General features: G+C 46.4%; 1 protein-coding gene across 2 annotated transcripts in view; it reads left to right on the top strand.

The window, feature by feature from the left end:
* The window catches only part of ccdc60 (coiled-coil domain containing 60), a 129,368-nt gene that overhangs the window by 57,206 nt on the left and 54,209 nt on the right, over positions 1–17,953 (top strand). For both annotated transcript variants that reach the window (XM_033043098.1, XM_033043096.1), the window contains exon 6: positions 12,310–12,414. In XM_033043098.1, coding sequence (XP_032898989.1) covers positions 12,310–12,414 — 105 coding nt within the window. The remainder of the gene's footprint in view (positions 1–12,309; positions 12,415–17,953) is intronic.

Below are 17,953 nucleotides of genomic sequence, written 5' to 3'. Positions count from 1 at the left end.
TGTTAGTTATCAGGAGAGATTGGACAACTTTGAATTGTTTTCTCTGGAGAGTCAGAGGGTGAGAGGAGACCTGATAGAAGTTTACAAAATTATGAGAGGCATGAATAGGATAAACAGCCAGAACGTTTTACTCAGGTAGGTATGTTAACTACTACTGTAGATGTTCATAGCTTTAATGTCAGAGGAGGAAAGTTTGAAGGAGTTATGTGGGGCAAGATTTTTTACGCTGAGTTATAGGTGTCTTCAAACTCACCCTAATCCTAACCCTAATGCTAACCTGAACACATGGTGGAAGCAGATATGGCAGTGGCATTTAAGAGGCTGTTAAACGGACACGTGAATATGCAGGGACTGGAGGAATATGGATCACGTGCTGGCAGAGGAAATTAGATTAATTTGGCATCATGATCGACACAGACTGATGGGCTGAAAGGCCTGATCCTGTGCTGTCCTGTATTCTATGTACACTACTTTTGTGCTTTAAGTTCTGTTGTGTGTTTACGGATCTGTATGTCCAGACCCCAAATCACTTTAAGGTTCTACATTCTCTAGTCTGTTCCCATTATTAAATCAATGAATTCTTACAAAGTGCTTTCTTACAAATGAAATAAAACATCTCTCCGTCCCCAGAAATCAACTAAAGAGGCAGATATTAGAATCTGTCTCAATCAGTCAAATCTTTTTTGGCTGCTTTTGTGATAACACATACATTTTCAATATACATATCATTCAACTTTTCAAATTGTATTTTGTTTTGAAAATAAAATTGCTGCTTCCCTATTGTACTGAATCTTTGAACTATTCATGATTTGGCCTATGGGCTCCATCAGTGCTTTAATTACACTGAAGATTCGTTCTAATCTTCTGTTTTTATTTTTACTCCAGTTTTTCATTAATTTGCCTTATTTATCATTTTTATTTTGTGAATCTAATGATTTTGCATCTTCACATTTAATTATGTGATTATAGTGTAACTTGTGATAGCCTAACAGGGAATAGAGTCAAGAGCAGACACAAAGTGCTGGAGTCACTTAGGTTAATTGGCTTGGTGTAAATGTAAATTGTCCCTCATATGTGTAGGATAGATCATCAACATGATTTGTCCACATTGTTCAGGGATGCTGGATGCGGAATGATGTCGCTGGAGACATCTGATGTGGAGAGCGAGGGCTGGAGGAGGGGGTGGGGGAACTGGGGTAATGCCTCCAGCACCTTTAGAGGGCTGCAGGAGATTGTCCCAGGGACACAATATGGCCGACGAGTAGAGGAGAGGGAAATACGATGGTTTGCGGGTCGAGCCGGTTGTGGGAGCAGGAGCCAGAACCGCTCCCATAGAAGGAGCACGCAGGAGTCTGGATGTTGAACTCGATGAAATGGCGTCACACATGGCAGCGCTGCCATTATATGCAAAATAATTTCACTGTGTAATGTTTATTTGCATATGTGACAATAAATATCCATTGAACCGTTGAACACAAAGTTTGACATGAACCTGCAAGTAGGGATTAACTCCTCTACATTTCCAGTTACACTTGGTTAGTATTTCTGATCAACAAGTACAGTAAAGCTGCCACACTGCCACTAATCTAGGAACTAAACAATCACCCAGCCAGATCTTCCAACAGGCCAAATTTGGCTATTGGAGGATCAGTGAGTGTGTTTGTTGCCAAAAATCTGAAAGAAAGCAGTTGTAAAATATTTTGCATCTATTCCCTTTCCCGGTGTTAATGCCATTTCAGTGACCACCATGGGGAGATGCCTAACGTCAGGTCTGTGATATGATGGTATGAGTGCAGGCAGGTGGGACTAAGGGAAAAAAGTTGTTCGGCACGGACTTGTAGGGCCGAGATGGCCTGTTTCCGTGCTGTAATTGTTATATGGTTATATGGTTATAATAGCCGAAGATAGACACAAAACGCTAGAGTAACTCAGCAGGTCAGGCAGCATCTCTGGAGAGAAGGAATGGGTTTCAGGTTGAGACCCTTCTTCAGACTGAGAATAGCCAGACAGGAGAATGAATTCTCACTGACAGCAAACCAGTAGACTCTAACTTTGAGAAACAAATTTATACGGAGAACAGAATAAAATTTGGAGCAATCTCATGAAATTATTTATTTTTAATTTTTTCAATTTATTTATTTATTTATTTAATTCTTTATTTCGAACAGAATAAAAGAATAAAAAGCAAGTGTGAAACAGCATACACAAAATAAAACAAGAATATTTATAAAGTGTCATAAACAATATCTATAAATAAATGAAATCGTATGTGTAATTGTTATATGGTTATATGGTTATATGTGTCTGATTAAGGTCGTAATAGAAATATAAACAAAAGTAAAAATAACAAAAGTATATCTTAAAGGTACACAAAATTGCTGGAGGAACTCAGCGGGTGCAGCAGCATCTATGGAGCGAAGGAAATAGGCGACGTTTCGGGCCGAAACCCTTCTTCAGACTGATAGGGGGTGGGGAAAGAAAGAAGGACAAAGGGAGGAGGAGGAGGAGCCCGAGGGCGGGCGGATGGGAGGAGACAGCTAGAGGGTGAAGGAAGGGGAGGGGGGGAGGGGACAGCACGGGCTAGCCAAATTGGGAGAATTCAATGTTGATGCCAAGGGGACGCAAGGACCCCAGACGGAATATGAGGTGCTGTTCCTCCAATTTCCGCTGTTGCTCACTCTGGCAATGGAGGAGACCCAGGACAGAGAGGTCGGATTGGGAATGGGAGGGGGAGTTGAAGTGCTGAGCCACCGGGGAGGTCAGGTAGGTTATTGCGGACTGAGCGGAGGTGTTCGGCGAAACGGTCGCCCAACCTACGCTTGGTCTCACCGATGTAAATCAGCTGACATCTAGAGCAGCGGATGCAGTAGATGAGGTTGGAGGAGATACAGGTGAACCTTTGTCGCACCTGGAACGACTGCTTGGGACCTTGAATGGAGTCGAGGGGGGAGGTGAAGGGACAGGTGTTGCATTTCTTGCGGTTGCAACGGAAAGTGCCCGGGGAGGGGGTGGTGCGGGAGGGAAGTGAAGAGTTGACGAGGGAGTTGCGGAGGGAGCGGTCTTTGCGGAAGGCAGACATGGGGGGAGATGGGAAGATGTGGCGAGTGGTGGGGTCACGTTGGAGGTGGCGGAAATGGCGGAGGATTATGTGTTGTATTTGCCGGCTGGTGGGGTGAAAGGTGAGGACCAGAGGGACTCTGCCCTTGTTGCGTGTGCGGGGATGGGGAGAGAGAGCAGTGTTACGGGGTATGGATGAGACCCTGGTGTGAGCCTCATCTATGGTGGCGGAGGGGAATCCCCGTTCCCTGAAGTATATCTTTGTTGCTTTAAAATGTTTGGAAAGTTGAAATGAACATTTGTATGGAATGACAAATTGACATATAGTAAGGTAATATTTTATGGTCAGAGAGAGCTGGGTCAGCGATTACTTTATCTTAGAGATACATGCCCTTCGGCACACCGAGTCCGCGCCGACCAGCGATTCCTGCACATTAACGCTATCCTATACACATGAGGGACAATTTACACATACACCAAGCCAATTAATCTACAAACCTGTACGTCTTTGGGGTGTGGGAGGAAACCGAAGATATTGGAGAAAACCTATTTGCAGTTCGGAGTATTCGGCAATGTAGGCCGAGCAGGAAGTGTGAATCACTGGCAGTGATGATTAATAGTAAGATTAAACGAGAACTTACCAGTTTGAAGTTTGATCTTGATTTTATGAGGAGTTACGATGAGCGATTACGTGAAGAAGGGCCGTCCGTCTGCGTGCGCGTCAATCTTCAAAGCAGCGGTGTTAAATCACAGATAAAAAAGAAGACCTGAGAATAGTAGATTGTGAAAAACTTGAACTTCCATATGACCTTGATAATATGAGAGTGGGAGCGGTGGGCACGTAATCGCTCATCGTTACTCCTCATAAAATCAAGATCAAACTTCAAACTGGCAAGTTCTCGTTTAATCTTACTATTTTACTTCGGAGTCACGTGAGTGACTACGTGAAGATTTCAAAGCTCTGTGATTTTACGCCGGTTACGAATCCAAGCGTCACACACTGAATGGATTGACCATGGATGCGTGTAATCATTAAAGCATTCAGACATTACGTAGTTAAGTAAAGAAACTGATGCTTTAAATGAAAGAAAAGTTTAAAAAAAAGTTACCCCTCCCAACCTTGGGGGGAAACTAGGGGACAGAACTTAAAATGGTACGTGCAAACACCGCCAGTCCGCTTATGGGTTTGTTATAAAAACCGGTGGACCGTTATTTCATTCGTCCATCCTGCAGCCACTAGGATGTCGTTAAGGGGCACGTCCATAGCTCTTGCTGCCGACGTAGATGCAGCCCTGGTGGAGTGAGATTTAACGATATAAATGTCCACTCCTGCTACCGCCATTACCTCCTTTGACCATCTGGAGATGATTTGAGTTGATACCTTCTGGTGTGGTTTTTTATGGCTGATGAGGACCGATTGTTCTGAGCCTCTGATGTTCTCCGTAACTCTCAGATAGTGGTGTTAGTACGTTACCACACACACAACCGTTGGTCCTCTGGATATGCCAAGAACTGGATCTCCATCCCTGGCATTCCTGGCCTGCTCTGTTTTATCAGGTTCCTGATTAGGAATGTTATGTTGTTCATATTGGTGGTCATGTAGTCCAACAGTAGCTTTTGCAGTGTCTGGACTCTTTGTCAGCATACCACCTTCAGGGTTAGTTATAGGCGGTCCCCACTGTCAAAGTAGGGTTAGTACCACGCTCACATCCCATGTGTCCGTGTACCTTGGCCTTGGAGGAATTAAATTGTAAATTCCCTTCATGAATTTTGTTGTAAAAGGGTGCGTTCCTATCGACCCGTGCCCTGCTTCCAGCATCAGATAGGAGGAGAGTGCGCCTCTGGCACTATAGATTGCACTATAACTTTGTTTATAGTTATGGTATAGAGTTGATAGGAACTCCAAGACATCCGTTATCCGAACTGTGTTGTATTTGTTCGGACAGTCCTATGCCTTGAAATGGCCTCCTCAGAATCTGCAGACCAACAAGTTAATACGTTCATGTAGTGGATGATTGCTCCCTGTAACTGGGTTCACTAGGAGGTCCCTGCTCTTGGGTACAGCCATTACTGGCTGGACTATAATTCCCAAATTTTTTGGGAACCAGGCTTGAGTAGGCCAATCTGGCACTACCAATATGCCTGTGGCTTAGTCTTGCTTGATTTTTAACAAGCATCGGTTTGTGAGACAAATTGGCGGAAAGCATACATAAACATTCCTCCCCAATTGAGGGAGAAAGCATCCACTGCCTTAGCTCCTGGATCCAGCTCGCAGGACACATGTCTGGGTAACTGATGGTTTGGTCTAGATGCAAACAGATCAATATCTGGTATGCCAAATCGTGTTGTTATTTCGTTAAATGCTGCCCGATTCAACATCCATTCTGTGTTGTTATTAAACATTCGTGATCCAGCATCTGTCACCGTGTTATATCTACCTCGTAGATAGATTGTATTGTATTGTATTGTATTCAAATTTATTGTCATTGTCTCAGTTAGAGACAACGAAATGAATTTCCCTTACAGGCAGTATCATAAAAATAAAAATAAATAAATAATGATAAATAATAAAACATATTAAAAATAAAATAGAATTAAAAAAAAAGCACAAACACTGAAAGTCCACGACACAACATAACACAGTGGCACCAAGGTGAGGAAGGCACCATAGTCCAGCCAGCCTCCCCTCCGTTCTTCCCAGATGTTCACTCGTGGTCGAGGCCTTCCTAGCACCCGCAGTCGCCGCCCCGGGTGGCCCGATGTTCAGGCCCTCACGCCGGGCTGGTGGAACGCCGACGCCGAACCCCGACGGTGAACATCCTCCTCAGCGGCCCGGACCTCCTGAACAGCCGCCTCCCGCAGCCGGAGTCCGCAGCTCCCGTGTCCGCAGCTCCCGAGTTCGCAGGCCGAGCTGGGCAGAGTCGCAAGACCCCGCGCTGTCCATCAGCGCCGCCCGCGTTGGGGGCTCCGCAAACCGCAGCTCCATGATGTCGGTGCAGCAGGTCCAGCACTCCGGGCTCCAGACGGCGATCCCCGGTAAGGCATCGCCAGCCTCGCGATGTTACAGTGCTGTCCTGCCGCTGCTGGAGCACTGGTCGCAGGAAAGTCCACGCCAATCCAGTAGGTAGGCCGCTGGTGGTGGGGGGGGGGGGGCGAGGACGCGACTCGAATAAAAGTTGCGTCTTCACCAGGAAGCGGCTGAAGGACGGTATCCCCCGCACCGTACCCTCTTCCCCCACATCAAAACACAAAAAAAACACAAAAAAACACACTTTTACATAACTAAATAAACAAAAAAACAAAAAGATACCGGGCTGTAGGTGGAGGCAGCTGACACCAGCGCCACCGGAAGTACAACACACTGTAGACCACTGTAACCCAAATATTCCTCTCGATACACCAGTGCCAAATGAGGTTCGACAATCAGTCGCAAGATACAGATTTTACACCACCCTTGTGATTGATATATGCCACTGCAGTGGTGTTATCAATCTGAATTTGAACAAGCACAGGTTGCATATCGCTACAGAAAACCTTGAGTCCATATTGTGCCCCCAACAATTCTGGGTAATTGATTCCCTGTGTTGGGGAATTACAGACTCCTGCTCATTCCATCTGCCCCCACAGCTCTAGACTGTGTTTGTGGTTCCCCATCCTTAGCCGCTAGCATTGGTCTGAACCACCGATGGCTTTCGAGCAAAATTTCCTTTGAGCTGTCTCTCGTTCGTTATCCACCATAGTTTATCAACAATGGCCTCTGCTGGTAATCCATAGTTTTGCCAATTTGGCCTGCATGTAATCTGAGTGTTCGTTCCTTTGCTCGCTGTAAATTCTGGTAATGCAAAGGCCCGTGACGTACTGCTGGAAATGCAGGTACTATTAGCCAATTACACTCGCTGTTTGCCTGATAGATGGCTAGTATTTGACTATCAGGTCATACCAGGCTTACTTAATCTTGTTGTTTGCCCCTAGGCAAAGTCACCAACATATTTACTGTTTTTAATAGTAAATCCTAGGTAATCAATTACCCTTGTTGGTGTCAATTTTGATTTAACTGGATGGATGAGGTAACCAATTCTTTCAAACAGGGTTTTGGTTTGCTTTGACTGATGCTTCTGCCAATTCTTGGTGACTCCAAATTGAAAATGTCCTCCAAATATGCCATTACTATGTGGTTTTGAGACCTTTGTAGTCCCAGAATTGGTTTCCGTAGTTTAGTCAATAGTCTAGGAGCTGATGTCAATCATTTGGCAGAGCCATGCCATCCAGTTAAACTTCAAATATCTCCTGTTCTTAATGAATAGACACCGAATAGTATGCATCTTTGAGGTCGATGCATGCCATGTGACCATTTTATAGGAAGCTCCTATAAAACAGTAGTTAGACCGTAACAAAAAATTGCTGTTTCTAAAAGTCTGTACTGCACAAATGAGTTAAATCTGGATGAAGTGACATCCTCCATCTGTCACCTGTCCTGGAAGGCAATCCTGCCCAAAATACTGGGCCTGCCTTGAAGACAATTCTGATCCGAGTTCCAAGTCTGCTTGGAACCTATGTATGTTGTGCAGTAAAAATAATCACATGTTGTTATTTTTTTTTTAAACCAGATCTGAAATTCATGTTATTGTCATTTTGAACAAAAACACAAGAGTAAAATTACCAACATGTAACTGGTCCACAATCCCTTGTTTCGGTAAACCCAGACCCACCTACCTCCATGGCTACCGGTGGTCTTGTGGTAAGCCCAAAGGCCCCTGATGCGGGTTCCTTTTCTCTCCTTGATTGGGAGTAGGACTGGTAGGGAGTGTGGATTCCATGTTTCTCCTGACCTCTGCTTGGGTCTTGGTCTGAAAACCTTATCATACTGAGCTTGCTTTGTAAGACAATTCTGGCCATAATTCTGAGTCTGCCTTGAAAGACGACTCTGATCATATTTCCGTGCCCAGCTTTCAAGCTACCACTGGCTTCAGTGAACTGCTTACCCCCTATGGAGGTGTGGGGTGTATTTGTCGCCTACTGATGAAGTTTGCTTGTCGTTGTACATTGATTGGTCCGACAGCTTTTGCTTCCTTCTTCTGGTCTTACCTGAAGAGAGGATTCGGTGGCTGGTTTCTCCAAAGTCACCCTGATAGCGCTGTTCCCTTGCCGGCATTTGTGCGAATATTCTGCCAACTGCTGGCTCTTGAGGCCATATGCATGTGCTTCAGTATGTTCATACTTTAAATTCGAGATCAGTTACCTACTGATCACTCACACTCCCCTCCACTGAGAGTGAGATTTGTAGGCAGCCCTGAAAACAGGTGCTGCCGCAGGCCCCTGAGGATACCTGCGCTGACATGGCCCCTCCAGCGGACCTAAATGAGATTCTTGCTTTGGGTCAGACTGAAACTGACCGTGGATGCTCCTCTCCTCAGAGCAGGAGATATTTGTGCAGCCCTGAAACAGGTGCCGCTGCCTGCGGGTTCTCCATAATCCCCCGGCTGATAACTCCCTCCTTTGGAGTATATCATTGTGGAGCACCTCTCCATCAGGTGCTCCATGTGGGTTTTGAACGTTTAAACACGTTACCCATGAAGGAGGTAATCCTCTCCATCCGGAATCCTCCTGGCCTACCCTCCAATTGGGTTTGCCTAGGTACTCCTGGCCCGTTTTGTTTTCCCCATGTGCGAGGCTGCTGGCACGGCCTGCTGTAGAGGCCCGTGCTGATACTGCTCCCTCCTTCGGAGCAGATCATTGTTGGAGCAACTTCTCCATAAGTTGCTCCATGTGGGAGAGTCGTCCTCAGACGCTCTCCGTTGAGGGAGGGTATCCCTCTTCCCCGGACTCATCTGAGTCAACGGGTGTCAGACTTGCGGGTGGTTTTTACGTCCCGCAGGACCACCACGGAGCTCCTCCTCCTGCACCGTCTTTCCTGCCAGTTCTACCGGCGGTAATGTCGGGAACAAGACCGTCGCCCGCTACTGGGAATGCTGCGGTCTTCAGCAGCCGACTTCCCCGCGGACCGTCTCCTCGACATCTGGGCTCTGAAACTACAAAAAGCTTCAAGTCCGAGAGAACGCAGGTAAGTAGTTCAACTTTCCTTACCTGCCGATCCTGACGGCTGGGAGGACACAGTGCCTCTCCAGTCCGTCATGCGCGTTGCGTTCAGACGTAATGACGCGCACGCAGACGGACGGCCCTTCACGTAGTCACTCACGCGACTCCGAAGTAAAATCTCCATTGGGATGTTCCTATTCATGTCACCCCCAAGAGATGTTTGAATCAAGCTCAGCCTTGATGTCCTCTTGTGACTTATTCTTGAGGAATAGTCATCCTTGAGATCGTGATACCAGAGACAATTAATGCCGTCAACACCGATTGAAAGACGACAACTCTATTGAAAGAGAAGATCTCAAACTGGGAGAGCTTTAAGATTAAAAACTATTAACAAGAGCAATACTGCTCCGTGCTTCACAAAGGAATGTCATTAAAACTCGGCCTTGGATTTCAGAGTAGGTCAGATTGGTTTTAGTGTCATCTGTGACCCAGCCAGACATATCCACCGTTGATGCCCACTCTAGTGGCATGACAGACATTTAGAACATGTGACATTTAGTTTAAAGTTTAGTTTAGTTTAGAGCTACAGTGCGGAAACAGGCCCTTCTCTTTCACATCGGCGGGACCAAGCATAGACTTTAGCTTAGTTTAGTTTTGAGATACAGCACAGAAACAGGCCCTTCGGCCCACCAAATCTGCACCAACCAGCAATCGCCACACATTAACACTATCCTACACACACCAGGGACAATTTTATATTTCCACCAAGCCCATTAACCTACAAGCCTGTACGTCTTTAGAGTGTGGAAGGAAACCGAAGATCTCGGAGAAACCCACGCAGGAACGTACAAATTCGGTAGAGACAGCACCCGTAGTCAGGATCGATCCCGGGTTACTAGCGCTGTAAGGCAACAAATCTACCACTGTGCCACCATGACAGATGTGCAGCCTGCACACAGCACAGGTTATGCATACAGAAACAAATTCTCATAAGACGTGAATCCTGTGCCATTTGGCTAAAGAATCCTGTGCCATTTGTCTTACCCCCATCTATCGCTAAGGTGTTCGATGTCTGCTTCATTCAAGTATATTCTCTTTAAAAGATATTAATATCCTCACATCTCGGCAACCAGAACATCCACTGTCCAACCTCCCCTCACCCACTCCCCACTACATCCTCCCTCCCTCACCTCAGTTAGGTCGGATATCATCAGACCCTGGCTTAAACACCCACTTGGATTCAATCCTGAGCGAGACAGAAACAATGTCCTGACGCTTCCTTCAAGGGCATGGTTTCCCTCCTTCACCCAAACTGAAGCGTCCACACTCCCATCACCCAGAGACCCAACAACTGCCTGAGATTCCCCACTTGCCCCACGGTGGTAGCACTGGTGAAAGAAAGGACTGAGTGCACGAATGATGCCACGTCTCTAATGACAGTTAAGGGCCTGTCTCACTTTCACAAACTAATTCACGACTTCTGCCGAGTTTGCCCTTGACTCATACTCGCAGCATGGTCGTCACGAGGTCGTAGGAGGTCGTAGCAGGCCGTGATGCTAGTCGTAGGTACTCGTGGCATCAAGTAGGTTAGGGCGTTTTTCTAGCCTGATGAAAAATGGACACGAGTAAAAAAGGTCGTGAATTAGGTTGTGAAAGTGGGACAGGCCCTTTAACTACCAGCTTCTACTGATGCACTGTGGAAAGCATCTACTGGGTTGCATTATAGCCTGAAAATAAACACAAAATGCTGAAGTAACTTGGCTTTTCTCAGTCGCAAGAAGTGTCTCGACCTGAAACGTCACCTATTCCTTTTCTTCAGAGATGCTGTCTGTCCCGCTGAGTTCCTCCAGCGTTTTGTGTCTATCTTCGGTTGAAACCAGCATCTGCAGTTCCTTCCTAATGCATTATAGCTTGGTTTCGCAACAGCTCTGCTCAAGACCACAGGAAACTACAGAGAGGTTTGGATGAAGCCCAATTGACTCTATTTACACTTCACCCTGCCTCAGGTTAGCAGTCCACATCATTTAGGCCCACTCGCACACTGCTCATTCTCTCTTATCCACTCTCTCATTAGGCAGAAAATGCAAAAGCTTATAAGCAGGTACCGCCAGATTCAAGGACAGCCTGTTCACTCATGACGGACCTCTCATAAGCTAACAATGTATTCCTGAACTCCAATCTTCCTCGTTGCAGCCCTCTCCATATTCTGTATGGAAAGGAAAGGTTTAGAGGCCCAGTGCAAATTGGAGGAACAGCACCTCATATTTCACCCCAGCAGTATGAACATTGGCTTGCCTAACTTCAGATAGCCCTTGTCACCCCCCCCCCCTCTTCCCAGTTCTCCCACTAGTCTTACTGTCTCTGTATACTCCTGCCCCCTCCTCTGACATCAGATTGAAGAAGGGTCTCGACCCGAAACGTCACCCATTCCTTCTCTCCAGAGATGTTGTCTGACCCGCTGAGTTACTCCAGCATTTTGTGTCTATCTTCTATTTAAACCAGCATCTACAGTTATTTGTGTTCGTACCTGCCTCAATTACTCCGGCAGTTCCTTCCATACACTCACCATCCTTTGTTAAAAAAGTAACCCTCAATTTCCTATTAAATCTTACTCCATCACATTAAACCTACAGTATGTCCTCTGGTCCTCGAATCCCCAACTCTGGGCAAGAAATTCTGTGCATCTACCCAATTTGTTCCTCTCATGATGTTGTACACCTCTATAAGACCACCCCTCACCCCCCTGCACTCCAAGGAATAGATTCCTAGTCTGCTCAACCTCTCCCGATTGCTCAGGGCCCTCGAGTCCTGGCAACATTCTCGTAAATCATCTCTGTACCCTTTCCAGCTTGTCATCTTTCCTGTAACATGGTGTCTTAAACTGACACAATATTCTAAATGTGGCCTTATAAACGTCTTATATAGCTGATCTCCCAACTTCTATACTCAATACTCTGATTGATGAATGTCAATGTGCCGTTAACCTTTTTGACCACCCTATCTATTTGTGAGGCCACTTTCAGGGAACCTGTGCCTGTACTCCTAGATCCTTCTGCTTTACAACACCACTAACCATTCCTCAGCCCACCTGCCCAATTGATCACAATCCTGCTGCAATTTTAGGCAACCAAAAATTCTTGTGTGGTGTGGGACTTGAACTTGAGCTACATAAATGCGTACGTTTCCATTTGATTTTCTGTACTTGCCTTCATATAGGGAACCACTTCATCGACAGCTCTGTGCTTTGAACTGGCTATTGGAGGCTGTGGCTGCTGAACCACCCAACACAATGGGCCCTGTTTCAACCTGCTGGAGTGCCAGGTAATGCTTCCTACTGACAGACACAAAATGCTGGAGTAACTTAGCGGGACAGGCAGCATCTCTGGAGAGAAGGAATGGGTGACGTTTCAGGTTGAGACCCTTCTTCAGACCTGAAACGTCACCCATTCCTTCTCTCCAGAGATGTTGCCTGTTCCACTTGAGTTATTCCAGCATTGTGTCTATCTTCAGTGTAAACCAGCATCTGCCGTTCCTTCCTACACAATGCTTCTTACTATTCTTGGATTGCCATGTATGCTTTAGTGGCAATGGTTTGGACTGTTGCTTCATTAAACCCACATGTTTGAAGATTTCTCCTGGGGCCCCTGATGATACACTGCATACACTGCAGTTGCATATTTCAAGCATCAACCCACAGAGCTAATTTCTTGTTCCTGATGGTTTTTCCATTGTTTAGTTTAGTTTAGTGATACAGCACGGAAACAGGCCCTCGTCCAACCGAGTCCACGCTGACCTGCGATCCCCGCACACTAACATACCCACACTAGGGACAATTTACAATTTTACCAAACCAATTAACCTACAAACCTACATGTCTTTGGAGGAAACCGGAGCACCTGGAGAAAACCCACGCAGGTCACGGTGCAAACGTACAAACTCCATACAGACAGCACCCATGGTCAGGATCGAACCCGGGTCACTGGCGCTGTAAGGAAGCAACTCTACCGCTGCGCCGCCATGCTGTCATCAAATGGTGCCTCACAGCGCCTGAGATCTGGGTTTGCGGGTGCTGTCTATGTGGAGTTTACGCATCGCCCTGTGACTGCGCGGGTTCCTATGTGTGCTCCAGTTTCCACCCATATTCAGAAGACGTGTGGGTTTGTAGGTTAATTGGCCTCTGTAAATTGCCCCAATGTGTAGTGTGTGGATGCGAAAATAAGATAACAGAACTAGGGTGAATGGGTGATCAATGGTGGCAGAGACTCTGTGCAGCAAAGGGCTGGTTTGTATGCTATATCGTTCAAATAATTCTAACTTAATGTGGTCAATGCAAACACATGTGTTCCCCTTCTGGAGTAACATAACACAGACTTAACTGTAAAGGACACAAAGTGCTGGAGTATCTCAGCAGGTCAGGCAGCATCTCTGGAGAACATGGCTAAGTGACGTTTCAGGTCGGAACCTTTCTTCAGACTTTGCCAATTAATCTACAAACCTGTGGGTAGAAACCAAAGATGTCGGAGAAAACCCACACAGGTCACGGGGCGAACGGACAAACTCCATAAGACCAGCACCCGTAGTCAGGATCGAACCCGCGTCCCTGGCGCTGTAAGGCAGCAAATCCACCGCTACGCCATCTTGCCACCCATGGAAGTGCCGACAAAGGAAGCACCTGTACTCTCTCAGCAACTATCCAGAGTCTCCTGGTGCACGTCATTTCAGATCCCCTTCCCAATTCCACATTGACCTGACAGTTAAACACAAACTAAAACACCGGAACGGGCCACAATGGTTGCGCCAAACATGATGCCAAGTTAAACTGATCTCATCTGCCTGCACATCATCTATATCACTCTATTTCCTGCACTTCCATGTGCCTATCCCCGACAATGTATTCTGGCCACCCACCACTCTGTATAAAAAACGTCCACAAATCTTAATTAAACTTCCCTCTCCCTCACCTTATAGCAATGTCCTCTAGTATTAGAGATTTCCACCCTAGGAAAAAGGCACTGACTGTCTACCTTATCTATGCGTCTCATATTTTTACTAACTTCCATCAAATCTCCCCATAACCTCCAATGTTCCAGAGAAAACAATCCAAGTTTATCCAATCTCACCTGGTAGCTGAAACCCTCTAATCCAGGCAGCATTCTGGTGAACCTCCTCACCACCCTCTCCAAAGCCTCCACATCCTTCCTGTAATGGCTCGACCAGAACTGTAGGCTGTACTCCAAATATGCTTGAACCAAAGTCTTATAGAGCAGCATCATGACTTCCAGACCCTTGTACTCAATGTCAAAGGCAGAACAACACCTCATCTTATGACCTAATGGTATGGACATTGAACTTCCCAAATTGTGTTCCTTTCCCATTCCTGCCTGTCCTCCGAGGTTCTCTCTCCCTCTGTCCACCTTCCCCTGCACTTCCCCTGCTCCCGACCGAGATACATTTCCCTTCCCCATGTGGTCCCATCTGCCCATTCCCCACATATCAATCCATCTGCATGCCTTCTCCCTCGGTTCACCTTTCCTCTGCTCACACACCTGGCTCCATCGGGAGAAGCTTTCCGTCTCCCAGTGGCTCCATCTCTCTTTGACGGGGGAACTCAGCTGGCAGGGAAGTGCCCCACTTTATCTCCCATCCTCTCCTTTATTCTGGGAGTACACTCTCTGTCCACATGCAAGGTCTCCACCCAAAATATAAACCATTTATTTGCCTCCACAGATGTGGCTGAGCCCGCGTAATTCTTTTAGCAGTTTATTGTTTACATCATATTTCACCACCAGCCGTCTCTTCGTCTGAAATATAACAGTTTTTCCTAACATTATACCATAAACATCTGAATATACAATTTAAGGAGAGGGGAAAGGCTGGGACACGATTCCTTGGAGCGCAGGAGGATGAGGGGTGATCTTATAGAGATGCTTAAAATCATGAGAGGAATAGATCGGGATGGTGCACAGTCTCTTGCCCAGAATAGGTGAATCAAGGACCAGAGGACATAGGTTTAAGGTAAAGGGGAAAAGATGTAAGGAATCTGAGGGGTAGACAAAAATGCTGGAGAAACTCAGCAGGTGAGGCAGCATCTATGGAGCGAAGGAAATAGGCAACGCTTCAGGCCGAAACCCTTCTTCAGACTGAAGGAATCTGAGGGGTATCTTTTTCACATAAAGGGTGGTGCATGTATGGAACAAGCTGCCAGAAGAGGTAGTTGAGGCAGGGACAATCCCAATGTTAAGAAACAGTTAGACAGCTAGATGGATAGGACAGGTTTGGAGAGGCATGGACCAAACGCGGGCAGGTGGGACTAGTGTAGATGGGACGTTAGCCGGTGTGGGCAAGCTGGGCCGAAGGGCCTGTTTTCATGCTGTATGAATCGATGACTATGTAGATGCTGGAAATAGGAGATAAGAACAAAAACAGCTGATCAGGCTGTACATATAGAAAGTGAAACAGAGTTAACATTTAATGTTGAAGGCTCTTGATAAGGAATCATACTGTCGATGTATTTATTCATGGGATTTGTTGTTCTCCACACCCTCCCCTCCCATGTCAAGCAGCGGAAGGATCCTAGACTGTGGTCCTCCCGTACAGAGCCTTGGCGTTGGCTGCACCGAGCTTCAGTGCGTCCCTCAGCACGCACTCCTGCAGTCTGGGGAAGACCAGTCGGCAACATTCCCCGACAGACATCCCACTCTGCTGGGTGGTCAACAAGGCTCGGGCAGACCAAAGGGCATCTTTCACCGAATTCTTTTAATATTTCAAAATAGATTTTATTCTAGTTATAAATATATACAGTACAGGAACCATGCAAAAAATGTCATCGGACATTTTCGGAGGCTATACAAACATTCAATACAGTTGACACAAATTTCATACATTTATCCCATCGCCCTTACCACACACGTGGCCCACTGGCGAGGAATTCCTTCCCTTATCACCGAGTTGAACTTCACAAGCAATATTAACATTCAATGACCATTCCTAATTGTTCCTCAATTGAGGAGGCAATTATCAGTCAACCGCACTTAGGCCATGCTGAGCAAAGATAGCAGAATTATTTCTCTGAAGACATTAGTGAACCATTTGGGCTTTTATCACAACCTAGTTGTTTCATGCTTACTGCTAATAGATTTTCTTTAAAAAAAACCCAGGCTTTTGCAATTTACTTAGTAAGTTAATTAGCTACTATCATTTACCCATTGGCTCATTGCAAAAGAAATCAAAGGGGAATTGTTGGACATGCATGATAGAAAATACGTTATAGTGACACAGGGAAATAAGGAGTGGGGGGATGGGACTAATGGTATTACTCCTTTGGAAGCCAGCATGGATCTAATGATAGACATAAAATGCTGGAGTAACTCAATGGGACAGGCAGCATCTCTGGGGAGAAGGAATGGGTGGCGTTTTGGGTCGCGACCCTTCTTCAGACCCGAAACATCATCCATTCCTCCTCTCCAGAGATGCTATCCATCCCGCTGAGTAACGCCAGCATTTTGTCAAGTAAAACGCTGCCCTTTAGTGTAAACCAGCATCTGCAGTTCCCTCCTACACACGGAGATGAGGCAGTTGGCCTCGTTCTATGTGTAAACAATAAGATTACATGGCTGTCATGGTGGGAATTGAACTCAATGTCCCAGAACCCCAGTTGCTAGCCCAGTAATTTAACCTATGGCGTAGCTCGTACAGCAGCTACCGTACAGCTCCAGAGACCTAGGTTTGATCCTGATCTCGGGTGCTCTCGATGTGGAGTGTGCCTGTTCTCCCTGTGACCGTGTAGGTTTTCCTCTGGTTTCCACCCACATCCCAAAGATGTGCGGGTTTGTAGGTTAATTAGCCTCTGTAAAGTGCCCCTCGTAGGTAGGGAGTGGGTGCAAAAGTGAGATTACAGAGAACTAGTTGAAACAGGTGATGGCTGGTCAGTGTGGACTCGGTGGGCCGAAGGATGAGGTTCCATGTCGTATCTCTGATCTAAACGTAACCACTATTCAATCCTAATAGCCAGTAGTTGATCACAACTAAATAGCAGTACGAGTGAATACAATGTTCTAGTGCATTCACATCCCTTTCCGAATGTGGTGCTGCATTAGGAGCAGAAGGATTTATAACAACAATTTTTAGTTGCCAAGTAAGACTGATAGAATGAATAAGTTATTGTACATGTGACTGGGCACAATGAGATTCTTTGCTTGTATACCCAATGTCTACAAATAATGGCTCCCCCTTTTGTTCCCCACTCCCCCCCCCCCTCCCCCCCCCTCCCAACAGTCCCCCATTGCCCATTGTTCTTCCCCCTCCCTCACGGCGGTCCCCCCACGCTCCCATCGACCACCGACCGCGGGTCGACCCACGAGGCTTCACTGCTGCCGAGGCCCCATAGACTGATCAGACCGTGAGTCTTTCCTCTTGGAAGGAGAAAAATAAGAGGAATGCAGTTGGTGGTCCTTACATTCCCCCGTGTTTCAGTTGAGTTTATTGTCACGTGTACTGAGGTACAATGAAAAGCTTTTGTCGCGTGCTAACCAGTCAGCGTAAAGACAATACATGATTACAATCGAGCCATTTACAGTGTATAGATACATGATAACATTTAGTGCAAGGTAAAGCCAGCAAAGTCTGATCAAAGATAGTCCGAGGTAGATAGCAGTTCAGGACTGTTCTCTGGTTGTGATTCAGTTGCCTGATAAAAGCTGGGAAGAAACTGGCCCTGAATCTGGAGGTGTTCGTTTTCACACGTGCCTTTGCTTGATGGGAGAGGGGAGAAGATGGTGTGGCCGGGGTGAGACCCTTCCTTTGTTTTCTCTCCCTTTGTTCATATTTTCCATACCTTCCCCTCCTTATGACCCGGACTCAA

Source organism: Amblyraja radiata, chromosome 25 (assembly GCF_010909765.2).
Source record: "Amblyraja radiata isolate CabotCenter1 chromosome 25, sAmbRad1.1.pri, whole genome shotgun sequence".
Lineage (NCBI taxonomy): Eukaryota > Metazoa > Chordata > Chondrichthyes > Rajiformes > Rajidae > Amblyraja > Amblyraja radiata.
This window is presented reverse-complemented; position numbering and strand designations above follow the sequence as displayed.